Genomic DNA, 14,272 nt, shown 5'->3' with positions numbered 1-14,272 from the left:
GCTGGCTCCTGTCATGGAGAAGCTCCATTATCATCAGGTCTCTGGAGCAGACTGCCTTGACCTCCCCACGTTTCTGACCATGATGAAACAAACCTGAAAATAGGAACGACATAGTTGTTTGGGAAGATCCCAACTCTTCCAGTGACCAAGGACACACCCTTAAGCCAGCCCTCCTGGTATTTTCCAAGGACCCGGATGCCTTCTCCTTTTTGAAGATCTAATTCATCTGGTCCGTGGGCTGAATAAGAATGCAGAGCAACAAACCTGGGGAAACAGAAGAATGCTGGTGAGGAGAGTGGAGACAGTAAAGCTTGCTTGGTGAACTCATCTTCTACCCCCCAAGAATGATGACTAAGGATCATCTTGCAGGAGGGCAGAGGTCAGAATAGAAAGTTTCTTGTTTGACTTCTTCTGTTTAAAAAACAACACTGAATGCACTTTTTCTTAAGAGGAAAGACCAAAGGATCTAGGTTGATAGAGCACAGAAAAGAGAAGACTTGTCAGGGGAAATAAGAATGTTATCCTTTTTAGGTCTGACAACAGGGTGAGTAGCAGCATTCTACATATTACCTACACCATCTCTCTCTCTCAAAAGGGTGTTGTAAAGAAAGTGTTTTGTAAACTGAAAAGGGTCATAGACTAATGTGAGTTAATATTTTTTATATCATTCTCCATCTGCACAGAGAATAGGACAGGAGTTACACCACATCAAAAAAGGATTGAGAATTAGGGAATTTCAGAGTTGGAAAGGACCTCAAAAGCTCACAGAATCATAGAGATCTAAAGCTAGATACAAGGGATACCTAATTCAATCATTTCATTTTATAGATTAGGAGACTGGGCCCGGAGAGTTTAAGTGACTTGCCCAAGGTCACACAGGTCCTCAGAAAGGGGATTTGAACTCAGGTTCTATGATTCCAGAGCTAATTATTTTTCCATTGTACCAAGCTAATTTCTGGATTTGAAAAAGGGTCCCCTCTACAAAATACTTGACAAAATGGTTCTCCATCTGATCCTTGGCTTGAGAGAAGGACATTAGAAAGAATGTCTTGATTTTAAGGCTTACAGCAGTAGTGTGCAGAAGCCAGCCTGAACTGGTTTGTAATAGCTGATTGTTAAATGTTTAGTGTGAGCATTTATACCTCAGAAATCAAATGCACTATAACCTACAACTTGATTTATTTTTTTGTTTATTGCCTAGTTTTAAAAATGATATTAAACTTAAAGCTGTCATGGATTTTTTTTTTTAAAGAAAAGCTGGTTGTTAAACATTTACCAGCACACCCCTGGTGACGAGACACAGTAAAATACTATTAAGGGAATCTGTGCAATGAAATACCAAGGACAAGTATAGAGTCCCTAGGATCTCAAAACTTGAACTGGAAGGGATCACAGAGGTAATCTATAACAAGTCCCTCATTTTATAAATGAAGAAACTGAGGTGTAGATAGGTTAAATGACTTGCCTAAGATAACATAGGTAATAAGTAGCAGAATCAGGATATCAACCCAAGACCTCTCAGCTCAAATCTAGCACTTTTCCCATTTTACCACACTGCCCCCTCCAAATTTTATTTCCTGGCATAGTTTGAGAGCATTGTAGTTGAAGTGGAGGTAGTAGCAGTGGTTGTTATTGTTAGGATCCTTGGAAGAGCCAACAGGTACATGGTACGGTTGACCTCTCCAGATCCTTTATAGCCCAAGAAACAGAGGATTTTATATTCTTACTCACATGTTAGCTGATATGTGTTGCTGGGAATAGGGAAGGTTGACAATTGCAGCAGAGTGTCCCAGGGATCCAGATGTGTTGTAATAAGTGCTGACCTATAGTGTACACACACACCCACACCCACACACAGAGAAGAGACAGCAGAGCATTAATCAGATGAGCTCCCCAGTACTTTTTCCTTGGAAGTTAGAACAATTGAACGACACACCTGAGAACAAAGTTACACCCTAAAAAAAAAAAAAAAAGGTAATCTAACTTTCTCTGGGCAGTTAGGTGGAACAGTGATTAAAGCACCAGCCCTGGATTCAGGAGGAGGACCTGAGTTCAAATCAGACCTCAGACACTTGTTAGCTGTGTGACCCTGGGCAAGTCACTTAACCCTCATTGCCCTGCAAAAAAAAAAAAAAAGGTACACCCTTTTTTTAGATAAAGCACCTCGTTGTAGGGAGGAACCCTGTACTCTTGGAGAGTGATCCTGTTAGCATCCCCGCTGAGAATGGTGTAAGGCTTGAGGGCCTGGGAAATCTAATCCTATAACAATTCTCTTATTTCTTTCTGCTCAGTGGTCCTCCTCAAGAAAGTCTCATTACTTATACCTCAGTGGGAATTTCTGTGTTCCCTGTATTCCTTCTACAAGGGAATTTTCAGTTCTCATTATTTGGTGTGCTGGACTTCAGACAGAAGTGCTGGGATTTTCAATTATAGGTATGACATTCATTAGCTATGTGACCATGGTCAAGTCACTTAACTTCTATGGGGCCTCTCCTCCTTCATCTGTAAAATGAGGGCATTAGAGGTGGCCCTCTAAGTCCATGCCAGTTCTAAATCTATGATCCTATGAGTAATGAAAAAGGCTTTATTTTTTTCAAAAAGCATTTCCAGAATTAATGAACAGATACCAGGGGTGGGTATTTTGGGGAAAGGACAAGGGAAGTCTTTTGTTGCCCCACATCAGTGGCCAACAACTCTGCCTTTGCTTCAGAGGCCCAAAACAGGAAGCAAACAATTTGCTGATAAATATTTATATGTAATAAAGTTCAGAATAGATAATCCATAGGCAGATAACTGAGAAATTACCACATTTATTTTTGTTATAGAGCACTGGTGTCAAGCTCAAATAGAAACAGGGGCCACTAAAACAGGCATAAGGATCCCTGAGGGTCACATATAGACTTGGAAAACCATATATTAACATTATCTACATTGTGTTATATTTTTATTTTGTTAAATATTTCCCAATTACATTTTAATTTAGTTCCTCAGGAAGAGAGTGTCACAGGCAGCCTGTTTGACACTTCTGCTAGAGAGCCAATAAAACCAAGACAGAGTTTGATCCTTTATATGTGGGGTGGGAAGGCCTCTCCTTCCCTTACATACCCCCAAGGAGGCTGCCTGCAACATTTAATCAGGCCACTAGGCAGAATTCTCAAGGGTTCCGGTCACTGTTTTTACTCTTTTGCTTACCTCTGGAACAGTCTAGCAGGTACAGATCACCCTATAGGGTCCTGGACAAACTTCCCCCTGTGGTAGTTTGGGTCTTCATACTTATTCCATATGTCTACTTAGAATTGTCACACCTATTTCTGCAGGGAAACCGACCTGACGGTGTCTATCCCTGGGATCTTAGGTGCAATACATACATGTATATCTCTGTGAGCCTTTCAATAAATGTTTCAAAGGATTAGGGCTGGAGGTGACTATGGAAATCATTCCCTCTAATCCTCTCATTTTACAGGTGGGGAAACTGAGGCCCAGAGAGGTAGAGTGACTTGACACACAGATAATGAGGTAAAATGGAGATCTATAACCACATCTTCTGACCCGGAACCCAGTGCTTTCTTCACTTGATAGCATGTTATCTCTGTGTGTGAGAAAGTCTATATGTCTATGCTTACATGTGAAAACACACATATATGTATACTCACATGCATGTATGTCTGAATTTTAGAACAACCCTTTTCATCTTATATCAAGTTATCCAGCCAGAAACCACTCTACCTTCTCTCATCTGGGCACCTTTTCCATTGTACAGAGTTGTTCTGAGGTTTACAGCCAAATATTGTCAAACCAGTTTTCTCAAAATAAATATGAAATACCCAAAAGGAGGTGGCTTGGGCTAAGCTACTAGCTGCTCTGCTTACCCACAGCAAAGCAAGGGAAGGCCCTGCTGGGTTTGGGAGAGATACCAAGGGAGCATCTTATTAAATGGACGACTGATCTGGTGTTGGTGGAGATTGCTGGAAAACTGATTAAACAGGATAAACTTCATTTAACAGCCATGACTTTCAAATGTTAGGTTTGAGCCGAAAATCCCTTCAATCCATAAACATTGCTAATCGCCTAACAAGGAGGGAACCACTGGAGTACACAGATGGAGATTTCATTCTGTGGTTTGTCCTGTCCCATGCCATTTCTGCGTGGTATATGGGTAGGGGTTAAACTCCTGCATGGAACCTAAAAGGGAATAAGGGCATGCATTTGTGAACAAGTGAGCATTGGGAGGAAAGGAAAAATGTCTGGTTTAGGGCTCTTTGTTTCTGTGTGTGAGAGGGAAGGAAGGAGACGGAAAGTAGGAGGGGAGAGGGAAGAGAGACAGAGACAGACATAGATACAGAGAGACAAACACAGAGAGAGACACAGAGAAAAGGATGAGGAAGAAGAAAAAAAGGGGGGAGAAAGGGAGAGGGTAAGGAAGAGAGACATAGAAAAAGAGAGCTAGACGGGGGAGAGAGAAAGAGGGAGAGGCAGAGAAAGAAAGGAGACAGAGACACAGAGAAAAAGAGAGGGAAGAGAAGAGAGAGCCACAGAGAGCCACAGAAAGACAGCACAGTGAAGATATTCACAGGAGATGGAGGAAAACACAAGCATAAAGACAGATGAAGAAGAGACACAGGAACAGAGAAAGACTTGAAAGAGGCAGAGAAGAATAACAGCAGATATAATAAGATGGAACCTTGACTTTTGAATGAAAGCAAGTCTATTTCTACTACCTGGAGTGAAGTTAGAGATAACCAACCTTTGTTAGTAAGTGGATAGGATGATTGGACTGACCTATGCCATAAAGTCAGTCCTGCCTCCAGGGCTCCAAGTTTTTATGGCCTGAGTAATCTAGTATGAGGATCAATCATTCAACAATCATTTATTAAGCACCTACTGTGTGCCAAGAACTATTCTACAGGTGTTGAGGTTAGGAAGACAAAAATGAAACAAGGAGTTTAGGTGCAGCTAGGTGGCACAGTGGATAGAATACTGGCCCTGGATTCAGGAGGACCTGAGTTCAAATCCAGCCTCAGACACTTAATACTTACTAGCTGTGTGACCCTGGGCAAGTCACTTAACCCCAACTGCCTCACCGAAAGAAAGAAACAAAGAAAGAAGGAAAGAAACAAGGAGTTTACATTCTATCAGGGGAGATGCACATATATATGCATATATAAACTAAATACAAGGTAATTTTTAGAGGTAAAGAGAGGCGCTTGTAATTATGGGGATCAGGAAAGGCATCTGGAAGAAAGGAAAATGAGGCTGGTCTACATGGCATAGCTTCTTGTGTTTTTTGTATTTTTTAAATTGATCTCAGGATTCAAGAGAGATCAGGGAGATTAAATGGAGGGAGGGAAGAGATGAAATAACTTTGAAACCCATTAAAGACAAAAATAACATCTCTTCTTTTCCATAGAAAATGTATTAATTTACTTAGGAAAATATATTTTTCTGAGTATCTGAAAGCCACCTTCCATGGAAATGTTCCACTTGGCATTCATTGGCTTTCATAGTTCCAAAGGAGAGATAGTGTGCAGATACCAGGATGCTATACTATCACTCTTCTGAGTCTCATTTATTTTTTCACTCGTACTTAGATTTAGAGCTAGAGATGACCCTCAAAGGTCATCTATGCCAACCCCTTCATTTTACAGATAAGTAGCTAGAGAGGTTAAGTGACATCTACTTCCTGTTGCTCAGGAACTTCGAAAAGTGTGTCCTAATTTTAGTTAGCTTCAAAAGGGTTCTTTGCTTGGTCCTCCACAGTGACCCAGGGCTTCTTTTTTTTTAACTTGACCTTCCTTTCAGGTCTTGGCCACCAAGAATAGAGTTGAACATGGTAGTGTGGAAAGTGGGTGAGGGTGTGTGATTTGCAATATATTCCCAATGGCACTCCAAAGGAAAAAAAAAAGAGAGTCATTGCCAATTACTTTTCATTTTCTCTCTCTTTTCTTCTCAATTGCCATGGCCAAAGAAGAGTTGACTATATCTAAAAAGTGGTAAAAAAAGGTGGTTTTCCACATGACAATCTCTGTCATGTAAACCAGTCCAAGTGGAGTCCAGGGGCTCCAAGAACTGCAGTTTGTGGTTCATGAAACCATGCCACCTTACACTGCCTCACCCATATAGGCAATATGGGCAGAAGGTGCATGGCCTTTTGTACCCCTCTCAAAATAAAGGGAGATGAATCAATGCCGACTCCACTGGACAGAAAGAACGACCACTCTTTTTCAGCAGCCAGTGGAGTGCTAGCCAGGAGCAGGGAGCCCTGGGATATAAGTTTATGTCAGTCAGTCAACAAGTATTAAACACATACTATATGGCCAGAACTATGCTAAGCACTGGGTAGAGAAAGAAAAGCAAAAGACAACCCTTGCCCTCAAGGAGCTCAAAAATCTAAATGAAGGGGCCAACAAGCTAAGGAATATGTACAAACAATCTACATGCAGGATAGATTGGAAATGATTAACAGAGGGAAGGCACTAGAATTAAGGGCAGTTGGAAAAAGCCTTCCAATTTTTGTTGGTACTTGAAGGAAGTCTGGGAATTCAGGAGGTGGAGACACAGAGGGAGAGCATTCCAGATTTCCTAATAACTTGGGTTTTTACAGTATTTCCCTGCCCCCTCCCCCCAAAGTTTATGGTAAAGAACACTGGATTGGGATCAAGGAGGCCTGATTTCTAAGGCCAGCTGTGCCACAAACTCCCTTAATAGCCTTAAGCCAGTTTTTTAACCTCTGTGTTATTTCATCTGTAAAAGGGTGTTTAGATTAGATGATGATCCAGAAGATCTATTCTACCCCTAACCTTCTGATATTACATCAAACTCCTCAGGCTGGCTTTGGGGACACTCTACAATTTGGCTCAAGCCTATCCTTGCATAAATAAAAAAATATTTATTAAGCACTTACTAGGTACTGGGCCCATAAGATACAAATACAAAAGCAAAGATGTCCACAGTATGCTTGAATTCAAGTGTTAATCAGTCATTTCAGTTGTGTCCAATTCTTTGTGAGCCCATTTGGGGTTTTCTTGCCAGAGATACTGAAGTGGTCTGCCATTTCCTTCTCCAGCTCATTTTACAGCTGAGGAAATGGAGGTAAACAGAAGTGAAGTGAACTGCCTAAGGTCACACAGCTAGTAAGTCTCCGAGGATGGATTTGAACTCAGCTCCTCCTGACTCCAGGCCCAGCTCCACCTAGCTGTCTCTTTTTCTTTCTTTCTTTCTTTCTTTCTTTCTCTCTTTCTTTCTTTCTTTCTTTCTTTCTTTCTTTCTTTCTTTCTTTCTTTCTTTCTTTCTTTCTTTCTTTCTTTCTTTCTTTGTGGGGCAATGAGGGTTAAGCGACTTGTCCAGGGTCACACAGTTAGTAAGTGTCAAGTGTCTGAGGCTGGATTTGAACTCAGGTCCTCCTGAATCCAGGGCTGCTCTTTATCCACTGTGCCACCTAGCTGCCCCTGAGCTGCCTCTTTTATACATGAGGCCTCTCCTAATCCCCCTCCCCACTTGGCTGCTGATGCCACCTTATCATCTTCTCCACTCCTTCCCCAATACTTTGTATATATCTTGTATTTACTTTTTTGTGTAAAAGTTGTTTTCCTTGAGGAACAGAGATTCCTCATTTTTGTCCTTGTAATCCCATCCTGGCAACATGACTGGTGGAGTAGGTAATAAATAAATACGGTTGAATGAAAGACATCCCTGTAGAAGTGAATGAAGTTAAAGATAGCTTCTCTTCCTAACTTTATGTGTTGTTGAAAGGGTCAAGTCACAGAATTTTCATTTATTTTGATTAAAAAAAAACCCATTAACCATGTGACTAGCACTGTGTTGGATACTGGCAATACAAAGAATTTGGTGGGGGGAGTCTCTGCCTTTAAGGAGCTCACTATCTAATAGGGAGGCTGATATGTACATAAACGAATATGATAAAAGGTAGATATATGATGGTAAAGATGAGATACAGAGAAAGCACTGGGCAAAAACTGAAAGAGAGGTAATTTTTATGTGTAGGAAGGTCTTACTCAGAGAGGCTTTCAAGGAGTAGAAGGTACCTGAGCTGAGCGTTGGAACAATAGAACAATTTCAATGAGCAGAGGCTTGGAGAGAGGCAGTCCTATGTATGGGGTGAGGTATGAGAGCTCAAAGCAAATCAGGGATTTGCTAGTACTTGGATTTGGATGGAAGGTGAAATTCTTGGAGTAGAATAGCCCTTTCAGCTATGAAACAACCGTCCTGAGGCCCCGTTTTCCTAATTAGTAAAGTCTTTACTGTACTTTCCCTGCTATCTTTTGCCCAACAATCTGGCTGCCTGTGCCCTCTCAGTCGCTCCTTAACACAAACCTTTCTAGTTCTGGAATCATTATCAACTTGATATTGCTATTGCTACTGAAAAACGGTATATCTGATTGTTCCTCTATGGGTCTGCTGACCTCCCTAGTACTTAACAAACCTAAATACCCCTTTTTGACCTGGATCACTCCAATCCATGTATTACCTCCCCCTACTTGAATAAAAGGACGACTAGGTGGCTCGGTGGGTAGAGTGCCAGGCTTGTAGACAGGAAGATTCATCTTGAGTTTAAATCCAGCCTCAGACATTTCCTTGCAAATCACTTCACCCTGTTTGCCTCTGTTTCTTCACCTGAAAAAAATGAGCTGGAGAAGGAAATGGCAAACCACTCCAGTATCTTTGTCAAGAAAACTCTAAAAAAGGAGTCACAAAGAGTTGGACATGACTGAAGAAAAAAAAAATGGAGGCAGCTAGTGGTGGGCCTGATGTCAAGAAGACTGGAGTTCAAATCTAGCCCTAGATACTAGCTATGTGACCCTAGGCAAATGTGTCTAGATAATGAAATGTGATAGATGAAATTTAGCAGATACTCAGGGGCCCACCTGGAGACTGATTTAAACTGATTGAATTGGATAAGGCTACTGACTGCTGACTGGATTACTGGTTTACTTCCAGTTAACAGTTAACGTCGGGCTGGAATTTAAGGGTACTTAACAAAGTAATTGTTCTTTGAACTTTACATTGAGACCACCTTTGGGTCCAGTGAACCAATGAATTTGAATGACACTAGCCAATCAGCTTGAAGAACCTCCCATTTCTGGGAGGGGAACACGAAGGAGGAAGTGGACGCTGGAAGAGAGCTCTGCCTTTTTTTTTTTTTTTTTTTGGTGGGAGAGATCGGCGTGGTGGCTGAAAACCTCAGAAGGGGCATCTTAGGAAGGTTAGGATTGCCAGGTTATAGGAAATCTGTTCTCAATCTTTCTCTTTCTTTTACTATCTTTCAATAAATCCTTAAAAGCCCTAAATTTGTTTATCAGTGATTTTTAGTCAGTTTCCCCCCAAAACTGGGGGGACAGATTAGAACCCACACTTAGAATTTTTAAATTACACACAAGTCACTTAACTTCTGTTTGCCTTAATCTACTGCAGAATGAAATGCCAAACTACTAAAGTATCTTTGCTAAGAAAACGCCATGGACAGCACTGGCATGTTATGGTCCAGTGGTTCACAAAAGAATTGGATATGACTAAACAACAACAAATTGTGTGAAAAGGGAAGTGCTACAGATTTAACTACAGGGTTTCTATCACCTATATTTTTATTTGCTAAATGCATTAAGCATGTAGTTATAATGGTGTTCCAATACTTCATTCTTCTTCCTTCCCAATTTTGCCCCATATCAGTCCCACTTAATTCTTTTTTTGGGGCGGGGGAGGCATTGAGGGTTAAGTGACTTGCCCAGGGTCATACAGCTAGTGTCAAATGTCTGAGGCCAGATATGAACTCAAGTTCTCCTGAATCCAGGGATGGTGCTTTATCCACTGCACCACCCAGCTGCCCCTCCACTTAACTCCTTTTTTTTGGGGGGGGGGGAGGGCAATGAGGGTTAAGTGACTTGCCCAGGGTCACACAGCTAGTAAGTGTGTCTGAGGTCGGATTTGAACTCAGGTCCTCCTGAATCCAGTGCCAGTGCTCTATCCACTTCACCACCTAGCTGCCCCCCTGCACTTAACTCTTAATCCTTTGTCTTCTTGTTTTATCTGTGCTCATGATATGCCAAAATACAACTTGAAAACACCAACAACTTTTATCCTCTGCTCTGTAGAGTGCTGGAGGAAATCAAGCAACCTTGCTGACTGGGTCACTATAAGTTTGTTATCTAATCTCAACTGGCAGCTAGGTGGTGTAGTGGATAGAATACTGGACCTGGAGTCAGGAAGATCTGTCCTCAGACACTTACTAGCTGTGTGACCCTGGGCAAGTCACTTAACCCCTATTGCCTCAGTTCCTCATCTGTAAAATGGGACACACTGTAGAAGGAAATGGTAAACCACTTCAATATCTTTGCTAAGAAAACCCTATGGACAAAGTCCAGAAGGTTACCTAGAATCAGACATGACTGAACGACTACACAGCAACAAAAATTTCAACTGGGCTCTCACAGGGGAAGTCTGTTGATTGCATTCCTCAGCATTGCTTATGTTCCAAATTTCATCTTTTCTCCTCAAGTCTTCCACATTCCCTCTCTGCATAGAAGCTTGTCTCCAACTCTACTGAGACAAGACAGTCCATTCACCTGGAGCTCCTTCTCTTCTCTAAATCTTAAAAGCACTCAACATCACTTAGCATTCTTTCCTCCTTTATTCCAACCTCTGATGCAAAGGTGGTCCTTCTCTTCTCTAAGACCAACCCTTATATTTCTACCTCTGATTTCATTTCCTCCTACTGCTTTTGCCCCTCATCCCAATCTCTTTTCTCTAACCTTCAATTTCCCCCCATCTAATGGCTCCTCTGCAGCATATAAACATGCTCAGAACTCCCCTTCCTTAGAAAAACTGTCACTTGACCCGTAAACAATTGTCTTGTATCTTTCCTTTTCATAGCCAGAGTTATAGTATTGGTTTTTTTTTTTTTTAAAGCTGTCTACACTTCCTTTCCTCTCGCTCACTTCTCAAGTCCTTGTAGTCAAGGGTTCCAGCTTCATTATTCAACTCAAATGTCTCTCTCCAAGGTTATCAATGATCTCTTACTTACCAAATCTGAGGTCCTCTTCTAAGTCTTTTGTAACTTCTCTGCAGTATTTGACACTACCCTCTTCTCTTATATTCTCTGTCTTCTCTGGGTTTTCATTACATTGCTTTCTCCTGGTTTTCCTCTTGTGTGTCTGGCCAATCTATCTCAGTCTCCTTTGCTGAATCATCAATTATCTTGTCTCTCTTGGGTTAAATTATTATCCTTATGCATATGACTCCCAGCTCTAGCTATCAAATCCTAGTCTTTCTCCTTAATTTCAGCCTCCCATCAACAAATGACCTTTGAACATTTCTTTCTTTCTTTTTTTTTTTTGGTGAGGCAATTGGGGTTAAGTGACTTGCTCAGGGTCACACAGTTAGTAAGTATTAAGTGTCTGAGGATGCATTTGAACTCAGGTCCTCCTGACTCCAGGGCCTGTGCTCTATCTACTCCGCCACCTAGCCGCCCCCCTCTGAACATTTCTAATGGGATGCCTTATGAACAACACATCCAAAGTAGAACTCATTATATTTCCATTCAAACCTGTCTCTCTTCCTAACTTCCCTACTTCTGTTAATGGAAACACCAGTATTTCCAGGCATCCAGGTTTGCAGCATCAGAGTCAACTTTGACTCCCTTTCCTCTTCCTCACCTCCCACATCCAATGAGTTGCCAAGTCTTGTCAATTCTACCTCCCTGAACATCTCTCACATATTTTTCTTTTCACTCACAAAACTGTCTCTCTATTTCAGAGCCTCATCATCTCTCACCCCCCCTGGAATATTGTAACAAACTCCTAATTGGTTTCCCTGCCTCAGTTTCTCCCCTTCTCCAAACCATCTTCCACAGAATTTCCAGAGTGATTTGGTCTGACCATATCTCTCCCCTAATCAAAAAAATGCTTTGCAATCTGACTCCAGTCTGCCTTTTCCACTTCATAAACACATCATTCATTTTCGCACATCCCTGTTCTCCAGACAATCGGTCCTACTTGTCCCATCTACCACATCTGTACACAGGCTATCATTCCCACATGCCTGAAATGAACATCTTAATTTTTATCTTTTAGGATTCCTAACTTCCTTAAAAAAAATCAGATGAGGGGTAGCTAGGTGGTGCAGTGGATAGAGTACCAGCCCTGGAGTCAGGAGGACCTGAGTTCAAATCCGTCACTTACTGGCTGTGTGACCCTGGGCAAGTCACTTAACCCCAATTGCCTCACCAAAAAATAAAGATGAAGTACTGCTTCCTATGCGTGGTCTTTCCTGATGCCTCCAAGATGCTAGTGCCTCTCCTTCTTCCTCAAATAGCTTTGTACTTCCTTTATATATATTCTGTATTTCCTTAACTGTGTTCATGTCTTTGTTTTATCAGGGCTAGCACAGAGTAGACACTTAACAAGTATTTGTTGGTTGAGGTGAGTTTTGAAGGACATTTTTTTTTCCAGGGCAATGGGGGTTAAGTGACTTGTCCAGGGTCACACAGCTAGTAAGTCTCAAGTGTCTGAGGCCAGATTTGAACTCATGTCCTCTTGAATCCAGGCCCAGTTGCCCCTTGAAGGACATTTTGCATGTACTTATGTATATACAACTTTTCTTCTCCAATAGAAAGTAAGGGACTTAAAGGAAGGGACTGTTTCATTATTATCTCTGGATAGTCAATACACAGTCGTTATATATAGTAGATGTTTAATAGATGATCTCGGATGGATGGATGGATTCTATAAGAGTGAGATATCTATGGATGGACTCCAGCCAATGGGAAGATGTTCAGAGAATTTGATCAAAGCATTGATCCCAACCATCACGAAACATGCAACTCATCCAAGGTTACACTCCACTACAAAATTCTCTTCACTTCAATTCAGCAAGCATTTATTAAGTACCAGAGCATATTATATCCAGAGTATAGATCAGCATGATGTTTTGAAGAGTTGGCTTTAAGTCAGGAAGACCTAGATTCAAGCCTCAGTTCTGACACACTTTAGCTGTATGAACCTGAATAAATCACCGGGGCACTAGGGCCCCTGGCAATTGAAGATTGTAATTTGTAGAGACGTGCTAATCTGCACTGGTATTAGTTTTTCACTAGTAGTTCCCTACAGTGATGGAATAATAGTAATGGCTGATATTTATATAGTCCTTGAAAATTTACATAGTGTTTTATCAATATTATCCCATTGGATCCTTATAACAACCCTGCCAGTTAGGTGTTATTATTAACCATCTTTGATAGATGAGGAAACTAATGCTGAGATAGACTAAGTGACTTGCCTAGGGTTACATAGATACTATCTGAGGCAGGACTTGAAATAGTGAGTTCGATAGAAAGAAGAAAAGGCAGAAGGGAAGGAGGGAAGAAGGAAGGAAGGAAGGAAGGAAGGAAGGAAAAGAAAGAAAGGGATGGAGGAAAGGAAGGAGGGAGGGAGGGAAGGAGGAAGAAAGGAAGAAAGAAAGAAGAAAGGAAAGAAAGAAGAAAAAATGCCCAAAGCACTCATTCTCCAGACAGGTAATGTAAGACTCAAATCACTAGCTGGAGCTAAAACCCAGGAGTTCTGACTCCTAGTCCAGGATTTGTTCCTGGTTCCATGATGTTAACATCCCCTTTTCCTGATCTCACTGTTACAGTGATAAATGAGACTGTTCATAGGAAGTGGCTTTGACATCCTCAGATGAAAAATTCTGCATAAAGGTATTATTATATTCACACTGTTTGCTATGACTGCAGCTATCACTAACTTTATAGATAGTAGTCTGAGCAACAAGCCAAGTATAAAGTTCATTCTTTTTCTCTTTCTTTTTTTCCTCCCTGTGGAAAAGGCAACTTCTAGATGAGGTCATCACCCCAAAGCTGCCACATTGATCACCCTTCCTATCAGTGTCTGTCTCACTGCCAGCAGAGTCCTCAAGCTACCCCCTTCTCCAGCCTGCCCCCCTCCTTCTTTATGAGCCAGGAGCAGACAAGTGATGTTTGTTTGCCGAGAGTAAAAACATTCTCGGAGAAAGGGAACTAATCTATCTTTCCCAATAAGGGGGGTATTGTGAACTGTCAGGATGGGGCCTCACAGACAGAACTCATAAAACATCCATCAGAAGAGCTAAGGGACACAGCAAATGCAATGATGTAAAGACTCCTTTGCATTTTGCTTATTATCAACAGACAGCTTTGCATATTCTGCACCCCTCTGATGTTGATTTTGTGGAAGAAATTTTCCTTCTTTCTCAGTGTTATTTTTCCACAGTGGGCATTCCTGATCAA

At 41.4% G+C, this 14,272-nt stretch overlaps 1 protein-coding gene across 3 annotated transcripts in view; it reads right to left on the bottom strand.

Annotated features, from left to right (window-relative positions):
• The window catches only part of SH3RF2 (SH3 domain containing ring finger 2), a 170,564-nt gene that overhangs the window by 38,078 nt on the left and 118,214 nt on the right, over positions 1-14,272 (bottom strand). For all 3 annotated transcript variants that reach the window (XM_043980358.1, XM_043980357.1, XM_043980356.1), the window contains 2 exons: positions 1,732-1,823; positions 94-264 (listed from right to left, as the gene is read on the bottom strand). In XM_043980358.1, coding sequence (XP_043836293.1) covers positions 94-264; positions 1,732-1,823 — 263 coding nt within the window. The remainder of the gene's footprint in view (positions 1-93; positions 265-1,731; positions 1,824-14,272) is intronic.

Source organism: Dromiciops gliroides, chromosome 2 (genome assembly GCF_019393635.1).
Source record: "Dromiciops gliroides isolate mDroGli1 chromosome 2, mDroGli1.pri, whole genome shotgun sequence".
In the NCBI taxonomy this organism is placed as follows: Eukaryota; Metazoa; Chordata; class Mammalia; order Microbiotheria; family Microbiotheriidae; genus Dromiciops; species Dromiciops gliroides.
The sequence above is the reverse complement of the archived record's forward strand: the minus strand, read 5'-3'. Positions and strand labels throughout refer to the sequence as shown.